Source organism: Leptonychotes weddellii, chromosome 15 (assembly GCF_054177405.1).
Source record: "Leptonychotes weddellii isolate Sample4059 chromosome 15, ASM5417740v2, whole genome shotgun sequence".
NCBI classification, from domain to species: Eukaryota; Metazoa; Chordata; class Mammalia; order Carnivora; family Phocidae; genus Leptonychotes; species Leptonychotes weddellii.
In genome coordinates, this window is record NC_138383.1 from 32,399,553 (window position 1) to 32,418,969 (window position 19,417).

General features: G+C 50.3%; 1 protein-coding gene across 3 annotated transcripts in view; it reads right to left on the bottom strand.

The window, feature by feature from the left end:
• Positions 1–23: 23 nt before the first annotated feature.
• UNC45B (unc-45 myosin chaperone B) overlaps positions 24–19,417 on the bottom strand; it is a 27,982-nt gene continuing 8,588 nt past the window's right edge. For all 3 annotated transcript variants that reach the window (XM_081805349.1, XM_081805350.1, XM_081805351.1), the window contains exons 8-19: positions 17,015–17,185; positions 14,386–14,557; positions 11,715–12,015; positions 10,531–10,625; positions 10,220–10,361; positions 9,334–9,474; positions 6,932–7,059; positions 5,989–6,055; positions 5,129–5,242; positions 4,636–4,751; positions 3,651–3,768; positions 24–1,425 (exon numbers count right to left, since the gene is read on the bottom strand). In XM_081805349.1, coding sequence (XP_081661475.1) covers positions 1,195–1,425; positions 3,651–3,768; positions 4,636–4,751; positions 5,129–5,242; positions 5,989–6,055; positions 6,932–7,059; positions 9,334–9,474; positions 10,220–10,361; positions 10,531–10,625; positions 11,715–12,015; positions 14,386–14,557; positions 17,015–17,185 — 1,796 coding nt within the window. In that variant the 3' untranslated portion in view covers positions 24–1,194. The remainder of the gene's footprint in view (positions 1,426–3,650; positions 3,769–4,635; positions 4,752–5,128; positions 5,243–5,988; positions 6,056–6,931; positions 7,060–9,333; positions 9,475–10,219; positions 10,362–10,530; positions 10,626–11,714; positions 12,016–14,385; positions 14,558–17,014; positions 17,186–19,417) is intronic.

Consider the following 19,417-nt stretch of genomic DNA (forward strand, 5'->3'; position numbering starts at 1 on the left):
AAAAAAAAAAAATAATAATAATAACCATACCACCACCCAGGGTTGTTGGGAGGATGGAATAACTTAATAAATGTAAACGTTTAGAGCATCACCTAAAGCCCAGGAAGTGGGTGAGTCACAAAGCGCCCGGTGGGAGTCTTGATTGAAGTTGTGTGACCAGTTACTTCAGCAGAGGCCATTGTAGCGCGGGGGTTTCAAAGTGTGGTCTCCAGGCCAGAAGCACCCCACCTAATCTACTGATTCAGAATAGCTAGGGGAAGTATTTTAACCAGCCCTGCAGGTGACTCACACACCTTACAGTTTTGAGAAACTTGTCTTAGGGGGCAATGCTAGAACCCAAGGACCAACCAGGAAGAGCTACATCTGGCAGAGAGACCCTTCTCTGGTGCCAAACAGCATAAGCACCTGTGCAACTCAGAGAAGGCGTGTGCGCACACACACACACACACACACACCTTAAACTGACTACCTAAAAGAGCCTGCCAGGGGAACCTGCGTGGCTCAGTGGGTTAAGCGTCCGACTCTTGATTTCATCTCAGGTCATGGTCTCAGGGTCATGAGACAGAGCCCTGCCTTGGGCTCCCTGCTCAGTGGGGAGTCTGCTTGAGCTTCTCTCTCTCTCCCTCCCTCCCCCCCCCCCGTGTGCGCTCACTCTCTCTAAAATAAATAAATCTTTTAAAAAAATAAATAAGAGCCTACCTTTAAAGCAGACTTGAATACATTTGAATTGAGATGCTTACATTTTTTGTCTTCAGTGGACTTGATGCCCACAAACTAAGTTCAGTTCGGTGAAATGAAGACATTTTCATTTTGCACTGCCATGTTCATGATTGCGCATATACCACTTTGCTGAGACGGCCACAGTCCCACCAAAGGATCTGAGCATCATGTTCACATAAGAGGACCTGCCATCTCTTTGCCAAGCCACAGGCTCCCTACGGTACCCCCGCCAAGTCCATGGTCTTCTTGGGGAGCTCGGGGGTGCCATAGCAGTAGCTAGTGTTAGTGTGGTCCTCCTTGTTATCATTCTGAAGTACTGAGCTATAAGCACCACCAAAATCACTGGGTGAAACTACAGTGGGAGGGACCCAAGTTAGCTCATGTGGGAAGTCCCCACAATGGATGTAAGAGGCCACACGGTGTAGACCCTCCTTCTAAGGTGGGAGGAACAGATACCCAGGGACCTGGGAAGTGTTAGCGCGGAGGCTGGTCTTCCCGCAGAGGATCACACAAGGCAGTCCCTTTCCTGCCCCCAGGACCCGCTCTCACCACTTGGGTCATCTTGAGGCACAGTTTCTTATGAGCTGCCGTCAGCATGGCCAGCGCCCCTGCGGCCGCATTCTGCACCTTGTCATCATCCTCCCCGCAGAGCAGCACCACCAGCTTCAGCCGGTCATTCCCATCAGCCAGGAACCTCTCCTGTACCTATATGGGAGCAAGGCGGGTACGTGGCTCAGAGAAAAATTCCCCCACCTGCCAGCCTGGAGAGGGAAAGAGGTACCTGAAGCCATGTTCTCTGACCCAAGATTCTTTGGAGCTTTCCTCTGAGCAGCTCGCCCATGCCACCTCCCCCAGGAAGTCTCTGATTAGCTGGATAAAGGGGCTATAAACTCCTCCAGGTACGAAGTTAAAGAGGGTTTAGGGGTTCTCCATACAGCCTGTGGCACCGCTCCTGTTTGCATTCAGCTACCCACACCAGGGGAAAGGGCAGGCACACACCCACGAACAGTAGATGTTGCCCAAAGAGCCATGTTTCACTTCTCTTTGGGGAAGCCTGGTATGCTTCTCCCACAACAGACGGGCCTTCAGGGTCTGCCATAAAATGACTTTGCAGTCCCTGGAGGCGCAGGGGTTGGACAAGAGCAGGGGACAGAGGGAGAGCTGCTGTACCATTCAACAGGAGAGGGACGGGCTTCCCAAGGACCCTAAAGCCAGGAGTAGAGCCTCTTAGGGCCCAGGGCCCTGATATGTCTCAGAGTTCACTGATCCCCCCCCCCACCACCACCTGCTCCACAGTAAAATCTGGTTGGTCACATTTAAGGGCATTTTGTTGGGTCAGGTTTCCTAGAAGTGGCGCTCTAAAAGGGTCAAAGGTCGGTCATGGCTGCCCAGGTTATGACCCTCCCCCTGCATCTCCCTGAAGCTGGAGCAGTGGTCCTCAGAGGCAAGAGGATGACAGAGATGGTCAGTGCATGGGGCACAGTGGTGACTGGGAAGCAGATACCCCCAAAGGACTACATCCCCCTCCTCTCACATGTAGATGTGGCCATAAACTAGTTCTCATCATGGAATGTGAGAGGAAGTGATAGGTGTCGCTTCCAGGCCACCATGGCGGAGAACTATAGGGGCCTTTCCTGTGGTCTCTCTCCTCATTCAAGTGGAGACCACTCCCAGAGTGGCAGAGAGGGAGACAGTTCTTTTTTAGGGTGGGGGGTTGCGGATAGTTCTTGATGGTTGAAGAAGCCTGGATACAAGTCATTGCTTAGAAGAAAGCCACTGGATCCAAACGTGAGCAAGAAGTGATGTGAGTGAGAAATGAATTTCTATCCTGTTGGGACCGCTTTATTTTGATTTGGGTTGTAGCAGCTGATGTTCCCAGAGGAAGCCTGTCTCCCCTTCCCATCGTCCTTCCCCTCCTCTTTCTTTGGATATACTCTCTTCTCCCACGAGGCTGCCAGCCCCCCAGGCCAGCCTCAGGCCAGCTCCCCGGTGGATCCTGTTTAGATTGATTGATTGATTGATTGATTGATTTGATTTGATTTGATTTATTTTACTTCGACAGGCTTTCATGGGTTGGGTTTTCATTCTATACCAGTGGGAAGATCCAAGACCTTGAGGTAAGAATTGAGAGCAAAGAGAACGGGTCTCCCACTAAGCCCTATATGAGGGCCCAAAAGGGCCACTTAGCCTGGGCCTCATGTTCATGAAGGGCCTCAGATTTGGCCCTATTGTTACCCCTGATGAGGTTATACCTACAGGCATAGCATTACTCTGGCAGGACGGAAAGAAGAAGACATTCATTCACCATATGGTTATAATTTCTCCCCATTACTGGACCGTGAAGCTATTGGCATGTTTTGAATTCATTTTATTTATATAAATCCTATAATTACTCTGTGAAGAACACAGTTACAGTGCATTGCAGTTTCCACGGGAACAGCAATAGTTCATTAAATGTTAACATTTAAAATATCCTAAAATTGTTTGTATCTGTGTTTGCTTTTCTTCATTTTGTTATGTATGGGGAGCTTCGATAAAATGTAAGTGGTCTAGCCTCTTTTGGCCTCTAAGAGGCCCTGGTCTTATATCCTTCTCTGCTACAAGATTATTCAGACATAAGTAACTTATGGAAATGGTACCTTCCATCTCACCCAGCTCAAGCTAGGGGTTAAACCCTTAGCTAGGAACAATACTATTTTGTGTGTTTTCCTTGTCTCCTTGGTACATATATTCTTCTCAGGGTCCCTACAGGGAAGGGGGCTGCACTCCAGGAGAAATACAGGGGTTCCTGGGTTCTCTGGCAAAATGCTACCTTAATACCACTGTAACCCTCAATCTCATGCCAGGCCCTGCTGTGTGGCTTGACTCTTCATGCCAAGATCACTCCCCACCCCCATCCTGAGCCCGCCCCCATCCCGAGCCCACCTCACCTCCTTGTTCACCACCATATTGCACATGCATTCAGTGGCCGCCTGCCGCAGCTGGTCATGATTCTCGAACATGTAGTTCTCAATGTCAGGCAAGGCCCTCTCCTTAAAGATCTTTTGCCTAGGGTGTGAGAGGTAGGGAAAGGAGGCCACTGAGTCCTCCGTACTGAGCACTTGGAGTTTCTGGCCACCCAAGGGCCATTCCGCCCTGCTGGTGGTTCCCTCCCACATCCTCGGCCAACATGGTTTGGATGACATTGATCCTGCCCCCCAGTTCCAGGAAGGGCACCAATGGGCATAAACTAAATGACAGCATAGCATCCTGGCCATAGCCATGGGCTGTGGGATGAACATGTCACCAGGCTAGATTCTTCTGGTTTTTTTTGCTGCAGAAGAGAAACTCTTTCTCTCCTGCTGGACATGAAGCCAAGAAGATGTGAGGTCCGGAGTGACCCTTGTGATCGTGACAGAGGGGAAGAGCCCATTTGAGAATTAAGACAACACAGGCAGGAGAAGTGGACAGAAGTAGGAAAGCGGGGAGTAGTAGGGAAAGTAGAGAAGAAAAGAAAGTAGGGAAGTGGAGAAGTTTTGTAACGCCTGCATCAAGCCACACCCGCATCTGGTCACCCCAGACTTTTATTTACATGAGTCATTAAATTCCTTTTATGCTTAAACCAGTTGCAGTTGAGTTTTCTGCTCCTTGCAACTGAAAGAATCATAACCTAATTCTCTCCCCCATCCCCTTGCTCCCAGGAAGGAATCCCCACCCATCCATTGGGTATCTTTTTTACTACTTTAGTCAGAAAGAAGTGTCTTTATGATCTCCTTTGCCTTCATACGTTCACTATGGGCTAACTCAAATCCCTTCCACTGCAAATGTCTACCCCCTGCCTTCGATCCTGTCCTCAGAGGAAAGCACACACACTACATATGAAGTTTCTGGGGTGCCTCTCTCCACCCCCGCTCCCTCCCTCCCCACCTCACTCACCGGAGTTTGTCACTCCGCCCAGACAGATTCGTGAGGCCCAGGAGAGCCTCGTAGTTCTGGAGCCCATCCCTCTGTGTGTCCAGGAGACTCACGAGAGGCCGCACCACCTCATACACCTGTGTGGAAGGGTCAAGAAGTGGGTCGGGCAGAGACCATGTGCCCCCAGACCTTACCATTTATAGGTGCCCCGCTTTAGAATTTCCAAAATGCTTGTGCACCCACTGTCTGATGCAGCTTTCACAATGACCCTGAGAGGCAGGACTGTTTCCCTTACTTTGCAGATGCGATAACCCCAGTTTCTAAGAGGACAGTCCTGTTAAGTCAGAAGCAGAGCCAAGCCTGGAGTCCAGGCACCTCCAGTTCACTGCCCTCTCTGTGATGGCACCATGCCCCCTCCCAGGCTGGGGGTAGGGCGACAAGGGGAAAGGTCCCTGGGAGCAGAGGAGGCTCCTCCCATTGCCCCATCCCACCCACCCCGGCACCTGGCACCCACCCGTTCCCCCGGGAAGGCGATGTCTGGATTAGAGACGGCGGCGATCTTTGCCAGAGCGTGGGCGGCCTTCACCTTGCCCACATCCGTGCCCTCCAAGGCCAGGGGAATCAGCGCCTGCAAGAGAAGGCACGGTCACTCCTCCGTCATGGACATCAAAGGCCTCTCTTCCCACCCTCCCTCTCCAGCTGTCCGCCTCTGCAGTACAAGCAAGGCTTGAGCATCACAGAGAACGATTAAATACAGAATCAGGGATTCACTCCCTTGCTTCCCGGCACACTTCGATGTCTTCACCTACACTCTCCGCCACCCATCCACACTGCTGGTTTTTGGAGAAACAAATGGATCTGTGTTGATGCCCTGACTTAAGTCAAATCTAATCATCACAGCAGCCACTTCCTGAGTGGCTACTACGAACCAAAACTTGAAGTGTATTTTCTGGAATCCTTGTGACGTTCTGCAGAGTGATTGTGCAATTTCCCCCCCATTTTACAGATGAAACTGGCTCGGGGAGCTTGAGTAATTTGCCCAAAGTTCTGCAACTAAAAAGGGGACAAGCAAGAATGCAAAGACCAATCTTCTACAGCAAAGTCCACGATGGTCTGTGCATCTGTACCAGGCTTCCTTCCAATAGCAAGGAGGATAACTGGGATTCCACACCATAAAATCAGGCAGAAGACAGTTTGGGGCTATGAGCACAGATAGGACAGTATTCCAGGAGGTTGGGTTGGGGCACAGGGTACATTATTCTTGGGCCAGGCAAAGAGCATGCGCGTACTTGCACACACACACACACACACACACACACACACTCCTCCCCATGGATCACCTTCTAGGATGGCAAACCTTATCCCACCAATTACCTTGCCACCACCTTGAGCCACAATGGTTCCTCGGTCTTTAGGGTTATCGCAGAGTGCCAGGAATACCCTGTAGGGCGAGGATGAAGGACACATAATGTGCACCCTTCCCAGGCATCCGCAGGCCAGCCAGTCAGACCTGGGGAAGCCCTAGAAAGTGCTGCCCCCGGCATTAGCCACCTTGGCCAGATACTGCCATGGATATAAGGAGCTGGGGAGAAAGTGAAGCCAAGTGAGGCTGCAAAGAGCCACTCTCTCCCTATTTGGGGAGACAACAAATGGCTCCTTGCTGCCCATCAACCAGGAGAAAATCTTCAACCTGGATGCACCCCAGGACCTCCATGATCTGGCTCTTGTCCCCCTCTCTGGTCTTACTAGCACCCTCCTGTGCACCCCATACTTCAGACATACTGTAGGAGAACCCCATCTCATTCACTCCTTCTCCCTCTGTCCTCAGTGTCTGTAGATGCTGTCCCTTCTGCCCAGAACCATTCCTCCCTGGCATTTCGGTGACTCCGTGTCTCCCCTCATGGTTCCACTGAGTTGTCACATCCTCCAGGAAGCCTTCCTGGTTTGCCCTCCCACCTACCTCCAGTCTGGCTTGTGCTCCAACCCACCCTCTGTTTCCCCCACTGTACCGTAACTGGGAGCCTGTCTGCCTCCTCATCATACTGCACAGAAACTGTGCCTTTTGTCTGGAAGAGCAGGTGCCACAGAGGGCCTGGCAAACAGGTAACCAGGATGGACAGTGACCTCTTTACACCCAATGCAAACGTCCACCTGTGATCCCTGCCCCACCACGTCACTTTTCGATGTTGATCCCCTTCCGTCTCCTCTCCAGGCCCCCAATGACTCATTCGCTCATTTACACCCCTGCCACCTCTATCCCCGCCCAGTCTCCCCCCCAGACCCCTCAGACCCCAGCCCTGGCCCGCTGCAGCCCCACCTGGCCAGCAGCTCTTTGGTCTGGTCGGTGAGGATGGCACTGTCCGCTTTCACCATGCAGGTCAGCGCGGAGGTGACCCCAGCCTTCAGAAGCCGCTTCACACGCATGTCTATAAAGTCCTTCTTGTCCTGGGGAGACGAAAGGGTGGCAGTGGGGAAGGAGCCAGGGCACCAGTCCAAACTATATGGGAACTAAAGGTGGTGCATTTCTGACTGCTAGTGGCAGGCTGAATAATGGCCCCCAAAGATGTCCACGTCCTAATCCCCAGAACCTGTGGCCGGTACTTTACACAGCAAAAAAGGACTTTGTAGATAGGATTAAATCAAGGATCTTGAGACAGGGAGATAATCCTGGGTTATCTGGGTAGGCCCAATATAATCACGAGGGTCTCAACAAGAGGGACGCAGGAGGGTCAGAGTTAATAGAAGGTGTGGCAACAGAAGCAAGAAGCTGGAGTGATTTAAGGTCACTAGCCAAGGAAGGTGGCTTCTAGAAGCTGAAAGAGACAAGGAAACAGATTATCTTCTCAGAGCCTCCAGAAGGAACCAGCCCTACTGCCACCTTGACTTTGGCCCAATGGGACTGATTTTAGATTTCTGACCTGGAAATAGGTCAGCACTGGAAGTTTTAGAACTGGAAGATAATAAGTTTGTGTCATTTTAGGCCATTACGTTTGTGGCAATTTGTTACCGCAGCAATTAGAAACTGATATACTCTTCCAGATTCCCTTTGCCCAAACAACAGCCAAGGGGGTGTCTGGCATGTTCTCCTCTTCCTTGCCCCCTCCCCCACTCCCAGTACAGAGCCTGAGCAGCTGGTGTGGCAAGAAAATCACCCCAAAGATCTTCATTCACAGAGAAGTGAAATCAAAGAGATCATCCAAAACCCTAGATGACCCAAATATTCCCTTTTTTGCAAAAGGTTGGCTTTTTATTGGTGGGGGGAGGGGAGGAGTTGGATGGGGGAGTTGGGGGATTAGGCAGGAGGGAGAGGGGATAGGGAGCAGATAAAGTTGACCTAACAATGGATTGGATTGTGCTGGAAATCCAAAGTCTGCCCCAGGGTTGAACAGTCTCTACAGATAATTCTTGAAGTGGCTGGAAAGACACTGGCCGTCATGTGCAATCTCTAGAAGCCACATTTGAACTTTACAGCAGCAGAATATGCTATATACCCTTGCCTGCATGAACCACTATGCAGCTTTAAAAACTGATTCTGATTAAAAAAAAAAAAAGAGGGGGGGACACCTGGGTGGCTCCGTTGGTTGAGCGACTGCCTTTGGCTCAGGGCATGATCCCGGAGTGCCGAGATCGAGTCCCGCATCGGGCTCCCTGCTCAGCGGGGAGTCTGCTTCTCCCTCTGACCCTCCCCCCTCTTGTGCTCTCTCTATCTCATTCTCTTTCTCAAATAAATAAATTTAAAAAAATAAAATCTTAAAAACTGATTCCTAGAACGACATAGCAGGTGGCAGGGATTAAGGAGGGCACTTGTCGTGATGAGCACCGGGTGATGTATGGAAGTGTTGAATCACTAAATTCTACACCTGAAACTAATATTACACTGTAAGCTAACTGGAATTTAAATAAAAACTTAAAAAAAAATAATGGCATAGCAATATGAAAACACCTAAAGTATTTTCCCAAAATTGGGCACAAAATAATAACAACATTCTGATTATAACTATGAAAAGAGAAAAGATGCACAGAGAAAAACAGCCTCTGGTAGGTAATATAATATACCAAAATGCTGATAGTGGTCAAGGGGAGATGATGTCATTATGAGTAGTCATTTTCTTTTCTCTGCTGTCCACCTTTTTGTTTGTTTTGCAATATGGTTATATTACGTTGACCATTTAAACAAATCTTTTACAGGCTGGAAACACAATGCATGTACATTCATATTTAAACCACATACAAAGCATACCCTTGAGTTCAGGGGATCCCTGGGGAGGGCCCCAAGGGGGTTTGTGACATCTGGGCTACTGCTGACCGGCATCTCTCTGCCTCTCATTATTCCTACTTAGTACCCATAGCCCCAAATCTAGATATCCCAGGAAACAAAAGTTCCGTAAGTGTTGGAAACATAAAATACACTGTCTGAGGTCCGTGAAACTAACAACATAAACGTTCATCAAGGCTCCATTTGATTTTCAGACTACAAATGGCTGGATCTTCACCCCCCCACCCCGCGTAAAACATTAAAACTGGGGGGGGAATGAGCACCACTTAATGGGGGAAATGTATCCATGATCCTCTTCAATTTTTCTGTGTCCTATGCCAAGTCCTCCAAGCATGCACACACACACACACACACACACACAGCACCCAGACATCACTACCTTTCCGTTCACCTCTCTGGCAGCCTGGTGGCAGGGACCCCTCCAGCATCATCCCTAGCCTTACCTTAGGGTGCTCCTCGGGCACGTGCTGCTTGGAGAACTTGGCGAGCTGCACCAGCTCAGGGATGACCTCCTTGACATCGTAGCTGTTGGTGCAGTTCACCAGGGTGGTGGCCACTGAGTACAGGATGGTCTTATCAGTAGTCTGGAGTTACGGGGTGGGGGGGCAGGAGGAGAAAGGCAGAAAGGAAACTTTAGAAAACATCTCTGCTTCCAGGACGGCTCCCTGGCCGGGCCGGTGAGTTGGTTTGGGAGGAGTGTGGCTGATGTAGCCCAGCTTGGAGAAGAGCAGGTGGCAGGAGAGGGAGGAGGGAGGAGGAACTGGGAGCTGGCTCTGCTCATGCAGGGTGGGCAGAAGTTTCTCCTGCACCTGCAACAGCGCCCCTGAGAGCATGGGTGGGGGCCCCCTGAGTGTGCCTCTTTCAAAAGCCCAGGCCAGCACGCTTTGGTGGGGGTAGGGTAGGGACTGGACACCTCTGGTCTGGCCCCCACGGAAACTCCCTCCCTCCTCTCCTCCCTTTGGTGGTGGAAAAGAGCCAGGGCATTAGCCTAGCAGAGGAGGAAAGGAGTCTGGGAGGCGCTGGGAAGGAGGAAGGGACCCAGAAAGGGCTAAGCACTGCCTCTCAGTCCCTCAAGACCTCACTTCCTGAGGGTCCCAGGAAAAAATACCATCCTCTCATTCATCTTCCCACTGCCTGGAAGCCATGAAGAGTCATGAGCCCATTTTATGGTCAGGTAAAATAAGGGCCAGACAGGGGGAAATAATCAATCTGGTTTACATGGGTAGGAGGGCCAGAGCCGGGAGTCTCATTTCCCAGGCTCAGCGGAGGACCCTGTGAGCCTGAACCCAGGAGACCTTTCCTGAGGCCAGAGGTCAGGGCCACACTTGCCTTGGCCAGCTCAAACATGGCCTGCAGGGCAGGGATGTCCTGGACCAAGTCGTCTTTCACGTCGGCATCTAGCGTGAGGTAGGCCAGGCCCTCCACTGCCCATCGCCGGGTCCGGGTATCTATGGATGCACTGCACAGCCACCTGGAAATTGGGGAGGAAGAGCACTGGGCAGGGGTGCTGGGGCTCAGGTCAAGAGATGAAGCCATTTCAGGGTAGTGGGTAGTAGGTGGGGGGCCTTTCACAATGTGGCGTCCTCTGGAGCCCATCCCAGAGAGGAGGTGGCGGGCTTGAGGAAGTAGGACCCCCTTACTTGCGACACTGTTTGGCCAGCTTCTCTGTGGACCCTTCAGCAAACTGCCTGAGGCCGTAGTCCGTGCCTCCCGCGGAGCCAAGCTTACAGAGTCCCTGGGGGGGCGGGGGGGGAGGGAGAGGCTTGTAGAGTCAGACACACTTGGGGACAAAGGCCTTGCTCAAACAGGTCCCTGTGGCTGGAACACTTTGCCCCTTTACCTTTGCTTGGACAAACCTCTATGCCTACTACAAAACCCCGCTCAGGGGTCACCTCTTCCAAGATGCCTTCCCCGAGCTCAGCTTCTAAGACAGGGTAGATGCTCACGAAGCTGGACTTTTTTTTCCCAAGATTTTATTTATTTATTTGTCAGAGAGAGAGAGAGCACAAGCAGGGGGAGTGGCAGGCAGAGGGAGAGGACCCTGGGACCCTGGGATCATGACCTGAGCTGAAGGCAGACACTTAAAACATCTGAGCCACCCAGGCGTCCCACGAAGCTGGACTTTTGCACCCTGCCCGTTTCTATCGCCATTTGGACCCCACTGATGTTTAGTGTTTTGAAGAAAAAGCACAAGACAATACTCATCTTATCTGAAACTGCAACGGTGAAGGTTATTCTCGTACAAAAACTGGCACAGAAATCAGACCTTGTGGGTAACGAATTTAGACGTGCAGAATTTTACCCAGGAGAATTGCACTCATATTAGGAAAACGTGCCTTCCATAAGAGAAAACTCATGATGGCAGAAGCTATAATTAGTCCTTTAAAAATTGATATAAACAGGAAAACACATCAGTGGCTCAAGTTGTCACTGTAATGGTATACAAGCAACATAAAAGACCCATGGAAAGACTTTCTGTAAAATGAAATCGGAAACATTGAAACAGGTGAACTGTGCCATCCAGAAACTGATTAAGGACACAAACTGACTTTTTAGAGTTTGCTTTGAAAATACTGGTTGGACAGAAGCTCCTCAGGGTTAGCGTCGTTCAAAAGCATGGAGGCAAATGTCCCCGGGATTATACAGTAAGGGCCCGCCATTCTGAATTTCCGTTCTCAGAGCCTCCTTCTTTCACCCTGCTCTGCAGGGGCCCGTGGGTGGGTCCGAGTGCCCCCTACAGCGTGGACTTCTCCCAGATAGGGGCCATGCCCTGTTCATCCTGGCGTCCCTGGTGCCCTGCACTGTATCTGGTGCCAACACTCACCACCAGTGTGCGGATCTTGATCTTCTCGCTTTTGGTGGTCTTGTAGATCTCTTTGAGCAGTGACACGCCATTGGTGATGATGAAGGTTGCGCGGTTAAGCTTGGTGGACGCGTGGATGAGGGCCTCCACGGCCACCAGCTGGTCTACCTCACGCTCCGAGCCGCACAGCGCTACCATCAGCTCCATCACACCTTTTAGTCCTAACAGCTGATTGCCCAGGTCAAAGGGGCCTTGCAGGATCCCTGACACCGTCTGAATGGCAATCACGTTCTTGTCCATGTCTTGGGGGTCAAACTTGCCCCTAAAACAGAGGGCAAGGTGGTCAAGAGAACTGGCTGAGGTGGGTGGGAAGAGTGTGGGATTTGGGGGCAGACAGACTTGAATTCACATCTCGGATCCACCACTCATGTGCTGTGTGACCTTGGGCAATTTACTGAACCTCTCTGAGCCTCAGCTTCTTGATCTAGAAACTGATGGTATAGTACTACTACTTATCAGAGTTACGGTGAGGGTAAGTGATATAACAGACATGCCATGGGTTGTGTCCCCAAGAAGCACACTCAGATGGATGGGGATTGACATGTAGGAAGTTTTTGAGGGAGAACTCTTGGGATCAGCTCACGTTGGAGAACGGAAGGAAGCGAGACTGGGCAGAGGGACACGTTGGGCTGCAACTCAGTCAGCATAAAGCCTCAGCCTGTGATGAGTGCTACAGTGGGGACACATTCCAGAGTTGTTTCCAGCTGGGAGTAGGGATGCGTCATTGGATGCTGGCCGCCCTGGGGACTGTCTCCAGCTGAGGGAGGTCCCCAAGAGAGGTTACAGGCGAGGGCTGTCAGTGCACGGGCTTCCCAGCAGCTGGGATGTCTAGCGGGACAGTACTGCAGCCACACCAACACGGAAGGGTACCGTGGTGCCCGGCACACGGCATCACTCTGCAGTGTGACCAAGTCATGCAGTAGCCTGAGCTGCTTGCTCCCCCATCTGGTCCCAGCACCCCGCCCCCCCACTAGCAAATGAAAGGTCTGCCTTGCTTTTGGAATCGACTCTCTCTACTCTATGGGAGAATCTCCATGTGGGGATGTCAGAGATGACAAGTCTTCTGATCTTCCCATGATCTGCCCAGGTCGGTCTGATGTGAGGGACCAGAAGTGCATAGTGTGATGAATGGGAAGAAAGAAGGCGGCGTAGTCTGGGCAGGAGAAGGCCACACCGAGCCAGACTGGGAGACCTGGGCTGTGATCCCGCATCTGCTGCTGGCAGGCTGGGTGACCTGGGCAAGTCCCTGTGGGGGAGAGGGTCGGCTTTGGAAGCTCAGAGAGCCCCTCCAGTTCCGATGCCCACTCCGTGCCAGGGAAACCAGAGCCTTTCATAATCGGTCAGGGTCTGCCTTCTCGGCTCCTTCCACCCGCCCCTGCCGCAGTGCCTGGTGAAGCAGGGTGGCTTACACCCTTGGGGAGGGCCCACCTCAGGCACCTCTGCTGCAGGAGGTGACCCCACCCGCTCAGGCTCAGTGACTGATCCAGGCAGGGACGGAAGGTACGGGTTGGAACAGGAGCTGACAAACTTTGGCTGCTTGGCCAAATTTGGGAGGCTGAGAATGGTTTTTACAGTTTAAAGGGTTTTTTTGTTTGTTTGTTTTTTGTTTTGTTTTGTTTTTTTAATATGCAACAGAGGGCTGCACATCCCACCAAATGTAAAATATTTACTCTGGTCCTTTAGAGGAAAAGTTTGCCAACTCCTGGAAGGGAGAAAGGAAAAGCAGAGTGTCTCCACCCCCCCAAGACTCACTTGGGATACTTTTTAAACTTGTAGCTTCCTGAGCCACAGCCCAGACTACTGAGTCAAGGCGGGAGGGTCCCAGAAGTCTGAATAATTGACAAGCATGAGGATCATTGGAATAAAGGGTTAAAAGATGGTGTAGCAGTGAGAGAAGGAAGGGGACACATAAAAAAGAGACTCGGAGCATCTGAGTCACAGCGATGGCACAGTGGCAGTGCGAAGACCAGAAGGCCACTGTTGAGGGTCCCAGGCTGCTGTCTAGGCTCTGCGAGGCCGCAGAGTGCTTAAAGTCTCGACAGCACCAGGTCTCCGTCTTGGATAAGCTGAAATTTGTTCTTTCAACTGCAGGCGCTTGTGATAGGTTTAAAATAAGTCCAAAAATATTTTGACGCTCCTCCGTGCAAAAGGTAGAGCCTAACTCCCTCCTCTGAAATGTAGACCATGCTCGTGGCTCGCCTCTCACGAAGAGAATGTGTGGAAGTGATCTGTGTGACTTCCGGAGCTAGGTTATAGAAGACATTGCCACTTCTGCCTCGTTCTCTCTGATCCGCTCACTCTGGGGAAGCCAGCTACCAAACGGTAATGATACTCAAGCAACTGTGGACAGGTCCACACCAGGAGGAACGGAGGCCTCCTGTCAACAACCAGCCATTAGAGCGCGCCATCTTGGAAGCAGATCTTCCAGCCCCAGTCAAGCCTTCAGATGACGGCAGCCCAGGCCGACATGTGCCTGTAAGTTCCTGAGAGCCCCAAAGCCAGATCCAGGCAGCCTAGCCACTCCCAAACTGCTGTCATATTGTGAAAGAATGAATGGTTACTATAACTTCAAGCTGCTAAATTTGGGGGTGACATCGATAACTAACACAGAGAGTGATCCCATGAGACTCACGTGATGTACTCCTCACAGATCTTGCGGAAGTGGTCGCGCTCTGGGTCACAGCGAAGGTCATCGTAGAGCTTGTTGATGAGGATAGAGGCCAGCATGCGGGTGTTGTCGGTCAGAGGCAGGCAGGATGGCAAATCTGGAACCTGCCCCACCACCTTCAGGATCTTCCTCAGGCCTGCAGGACAGATGATGGCAGATCTGCTGGGGTCTGTCCTCACAAACACACCATCTTATTCGGTTGTCTTAACACCAGCTTCTCTCCAGTGTGCCTTTAGGCAGCACACGGCTTACCCAGAGTGAAGGACACTGGCATGGGGCCAGGAGACCCACATTCTACACCTGACTCTGCCCCTAGGTGAGCAATTCACCTCCCACTGTGGCTGGGCTTCTATTTTCACATTTACAAAATTAGGACGAGTTGATCTCAGGGGACTGTACAAGTGCTGACATTCTGTGGGTTGATGTATAACCTTCCTCAAATACTATCTGATATTCTCTCTTCCTCAGGCCTCATTTCTGTAAAATGGGAACCATACTCTACCTACAGCAGAGCGTTTGAGGACTCAATGAGATCATGTATGGAAGCTGCCTGGGGCCAATCCAGACATGTCATCATCACTCAATGAACATTTATTATTTATTTAGTAAATGCTACATTTGCTATTTGTTATTACTACCGCTTCTCCTCTCTTCTATTGAAGAATCTTCACTGACTTCCTATTACCCATTAGGCTAATCCAATCATTACATACCTGTTGAATAAATGAGCGAATACATGAATAAACAAATTAGCACCTTTTAGGTAGCAAATACTGAAATTAAGGATGTAATCCTCTCCTCAAAATGTTCACAATGCAATAAGGAACAGTCATATAAAGATTACAATAACCTATGATAAGGACAGAAGGTGTGATAAGGACAGAGTTATGACACCACAGATGGGGTAATTTGCTCCAACAAAGTTAAGAGCTGTAAGTGATTCTGAGCACTTACTATGTGCCAAGAGCTTTATACACGTTACCTCGTTTAATCCTAACAAAAACCCCCTGGTTAAAAATCATTATTCCCGTTCTTTTTTCAGAGCAGAAAAACCAAGACACGGAGAAGTCAAGTAAGTTGCCCAAGATCACGCAGCTGGTAAGTGACACAGCAAGGACACCGTCCCAGCCATGCCTGACTTCAAAGCCCATGATATTAACCGTTATGTCATGCTGCCTCTGGGACAATTGAAAGCTTGACTTCAGAGCCAGGTTTTAGGAGTGGCTACGAGTTGGTCTGACCTTAGCTGGCGCAGGTAAGCGGGGAGGAAGAGCACTCAAGGTAGATGCTGGGAGGCATGAAACTCTGGACGCTAGGAGGCAATTAAAAGTGCTCAGCAGTATGTTTTCTGTCGTGCATGCTTTACCACCCCACAGAAGCACTGGCAGGGCTGGGGAGTCATGGAAGGGGGTTGATGAACCAACCCAAACTCCCCAGCCTAGCTCTCAGAGAGAGCCACTGAATGCACCTGCTCTACCAGCCACCACCTCCCCAACCTCAGCCCCCGCACTGCCCTTCCATTCCCACCCTTGCCTTGAGCATCTCATTCCTCTTCTGCTAGAACACTCTGGACCTTGTCCTCATCCATCACCGCCCCTCCCTGAACCCAAAAGCTCACTTGACGCTGGATGTTCTGATGGCTCCCCAGTGCAAGTCTCCCAGACCAGCTCATACAATGTACTCCCAGTGTACTTTTTACACTAGTAAAAAGGCAGCTTTTTACTAGTGTAACAGGATTCGTGAGTCCACATTATTTTTACCCAAGAGCTCTTTATTTTGGTGCCTCGAATAACAAATATTGCTCCCCACCTGCCCTTGCCCTTAACTGTGTGGTTGGACCTCGGTCCTAGTGAAGAGAGAAAGAGGTCTATGGTTCCCCCTTTGAAATACATGCAGAAAAGACTGGGACTGGGGAGGGGAGGGGAGGTGCTGAGGGAGGAGGTTTATAAGCTAGAGTAATCTGTTACTGTACACTTTGCTGAGACCTGTGAAAACCAAACAAGGAAGTGCAATATCAAAAGAAGATCCATTTCAAAGGGGTAAAGCTAATCTGAGCCTTTAGAACAAAGGATGATCTATGCCCTATTAAACCTGTGGAGGTCATCACAGTAGATTATAAAGCCATGGGTATGACTCCCGAACAACTAAAGTTGATTTGGGAGAGGTGTAACACCCTGGAGCTGACCAGATAGATAGGGACTATCTGCTGGAACCTCATTCCTGTGCTTTATATATAGGAGACTTGATGCCGTTTCTCCCTTCTAGAAGGCCGTGGAGTATTTTGCCAACACCAAGACTTCAGGAACATTACCCCATGGCTGGGGGAGTCCTGTTTGTCTTTGGCATGGTCCCCCGTGGTGAGGTAGCTCTGTCCAGGTGTTTTTCAGTGTGTTTGGACATTTTCTGGGTGTGTTCAGGCCCTGAATTCAGAGCTGCGCCTTGATCTGTATCTTCACCAGCCCCTGGTGGTTCCTAACTGCTAATGCCTTGTCCCAGGCAAGGGCCATACCTCTTCTGTTTTCTGCTCAGCGCCAGAGATCCTGGTGCCCACTCAAAAGGCTGGAGTGAGCCCCCGACCCTCCCGCCTCCTCACCGTTATCCACCACATAGATGGTACGTGAGTTGTCGTGAATGGCGAGGTCCTTCCTAGGAACATTCTTATTGAGCAGGTTCAGGGCCTGATCCCTGCCCTGGCCAGACACCTTCTTACTGACCAGCATGTCGAGCAGGTGGCTGGTGATCTGCTTCAGGTCCTTCTTGGTGTCTGAGGAAGGAGATGACAGGGGTAAAGAGAGAGGAGGGAGTCTCAGATCTATAGGACCAGCAATGGCAGAAGCTTCCAGAAGGACTCCGGAAATACGGAATCCACTGCTTCCTGGATGTTGGAATTTCCCAGGAGGGTATAGTATTGCCCATCTCACCCCCAAAAAGGGGAGAGAAATCCCTAGACAATACCCCCAAGTGGACCTCCAGCCACTCTGCACTGCGCCCTGACTTCTACCGCAGCTCACGCGTACTTGAACAGCTCTGGTTCTTAGAAAGTTCCTTATTCCTAGGCATGACTGGCAGGGAGCCAGGGGCACTTCATGTAGCTTTTAATAAACTGATTTAACAAAATGTTTTCCTGAAAAGAAATTCATACTCCTTACAGATATCTTACTCCCTGAAGATCCAGGCATGCCGGGGGCCTGAATTCAAGCCTCAGATGGGATGCCACATCTTCCCTGCCCACTGAGGGATTAAAAGGTAAATGCTTTTTCCTGCTTTTGCCCTGTCTGACTTCTCTACATCTTAGGTAATTTTGCTCTCATTCTAAGGTTGGAGCCAAAGGCAGGCAGGGAGGCAGGCGGGCATGGGGAGAGGCAGGGAGGCAGGCAGGGAGGCAGGCAAGGAGGGAAGCAGAGAGGCAGGGAAGCAAGCAGGTAGGCAATGAGGGAGGGAGGCAGGCAGGCAGGCGGAAAAGGAAAGATCTCCCAAAAATGTCATATAAATGAAGGATGAAAGTTGAGGCTATCTCTAACTGGACAAGGAAAGTCATCCGTGGACTTGATAGTTTGTTTCCAGATAAGGGTGGGTCACAAGGGTGAGAGAACTGACTTATTCTGTGAGGCTCCAGACGGCAGAACTGGGCTCAGAGGGGAATGGAAGCTACAAAGAGATGGATTTGAAATCAGTATTTGGAAGAATTCTTTAGCAGAGATGTCCAGCAGCTCTCTACTTCCCAAGGACGCTGTGGCCGCCAACAGAACCACCCCTTTTTAGGGTCCATCTCTTCCACTCTGGCCCCAGGTTGGTCATGGGACTTACAGCACTCCCAGGAGCTTAAAAGCACTTGCACATTGGGGCTGGTCCATTGAGAATGCAGCCACCATGCTTGACAGACACCCAAGCTGCCCTCTAGAGAGGCCACAAAGAGAAAACCCAGGGTGTCCTGTTCGCCACCAGCTGTATGAGTGAGGCCATGTCGGACCCCCCAGTGGTTCTAGCGGGAAAAGAATGACTTGCTGACCATTACGACAATAAGTCAAAACCACATCAAGAACCTAGGGAGCAGCTGGGTGGCTTTCAGCTGGTCAAGTGTCAGCCTTCGCTCAAGTCATGATCTCAGAGTCCTGGGATCCAGCCCCTAGTGGGGCTCTCTGCTCTGCAGGGAGCCTGCTTCTCCCTCTCCCTCTGCCTGCCGTTCTCCCTGCTTGTACTCTCTCTCTCTCTGTTAAGGAAATAAATAAAATCTTAAAAAAAAAAAAAAAAAAGACTGGAAAGACACATATGGCAGTGATAATAATTATCTGGAGGGGGGGTTACAGGTAAGCGTTTTTTTTTTCATCTTTACATATTTCTAAAATGTTCCAAATTTTTCCAAGAAGTCTCTGTTACTTTTTTCTAGTTGTGCTAAAACATACATGAATAAAATTTATCATTTTAACCATTTTTTAAAAGATTCTATTTATTTATTTGACAGAGAGAGAGAACACAAGGAGGTGTGGGAGTGAGGGGCAGAGGGAGAGGGAGAAGCAGACTCCCCGCTGAGCAGGGAGCCCAACTGAGCCACCCAGGCGCCCCTCATTCTAACCATTTGTAAGTGTCCAGCTGAGTGGCATTAAGAACATTCACATTGTTTGCTGCCATCATCACCATCCATCTCCAGAACTTTGTTATCCTGTAAAAACCAAAACTAAACCACTCATTTCCTCTTCTCCTAGCCTCAGTGACCACCATCCTACTTTCTGTCTCCATGATTTGGACTACTCTAGATACCCCATATAAGTAGAATCAAGCAGCACTGATCTTTTTATCACTGGCTTACTGCATTCCACATAACGTCCTCAAGGTTCATGCACGTTGTAGCCTGTCAGAACGTCCTTCCTCTTGAAGGCGGAATATTATTCCATTGTGTGTATAGACCACATTTTATCTATCCATTCACCCCTGCGTGAACACTTGAGTTGTCTCCACTTTTATTTTTATTTTTTTAAAGATTTTTATTTATTTATTT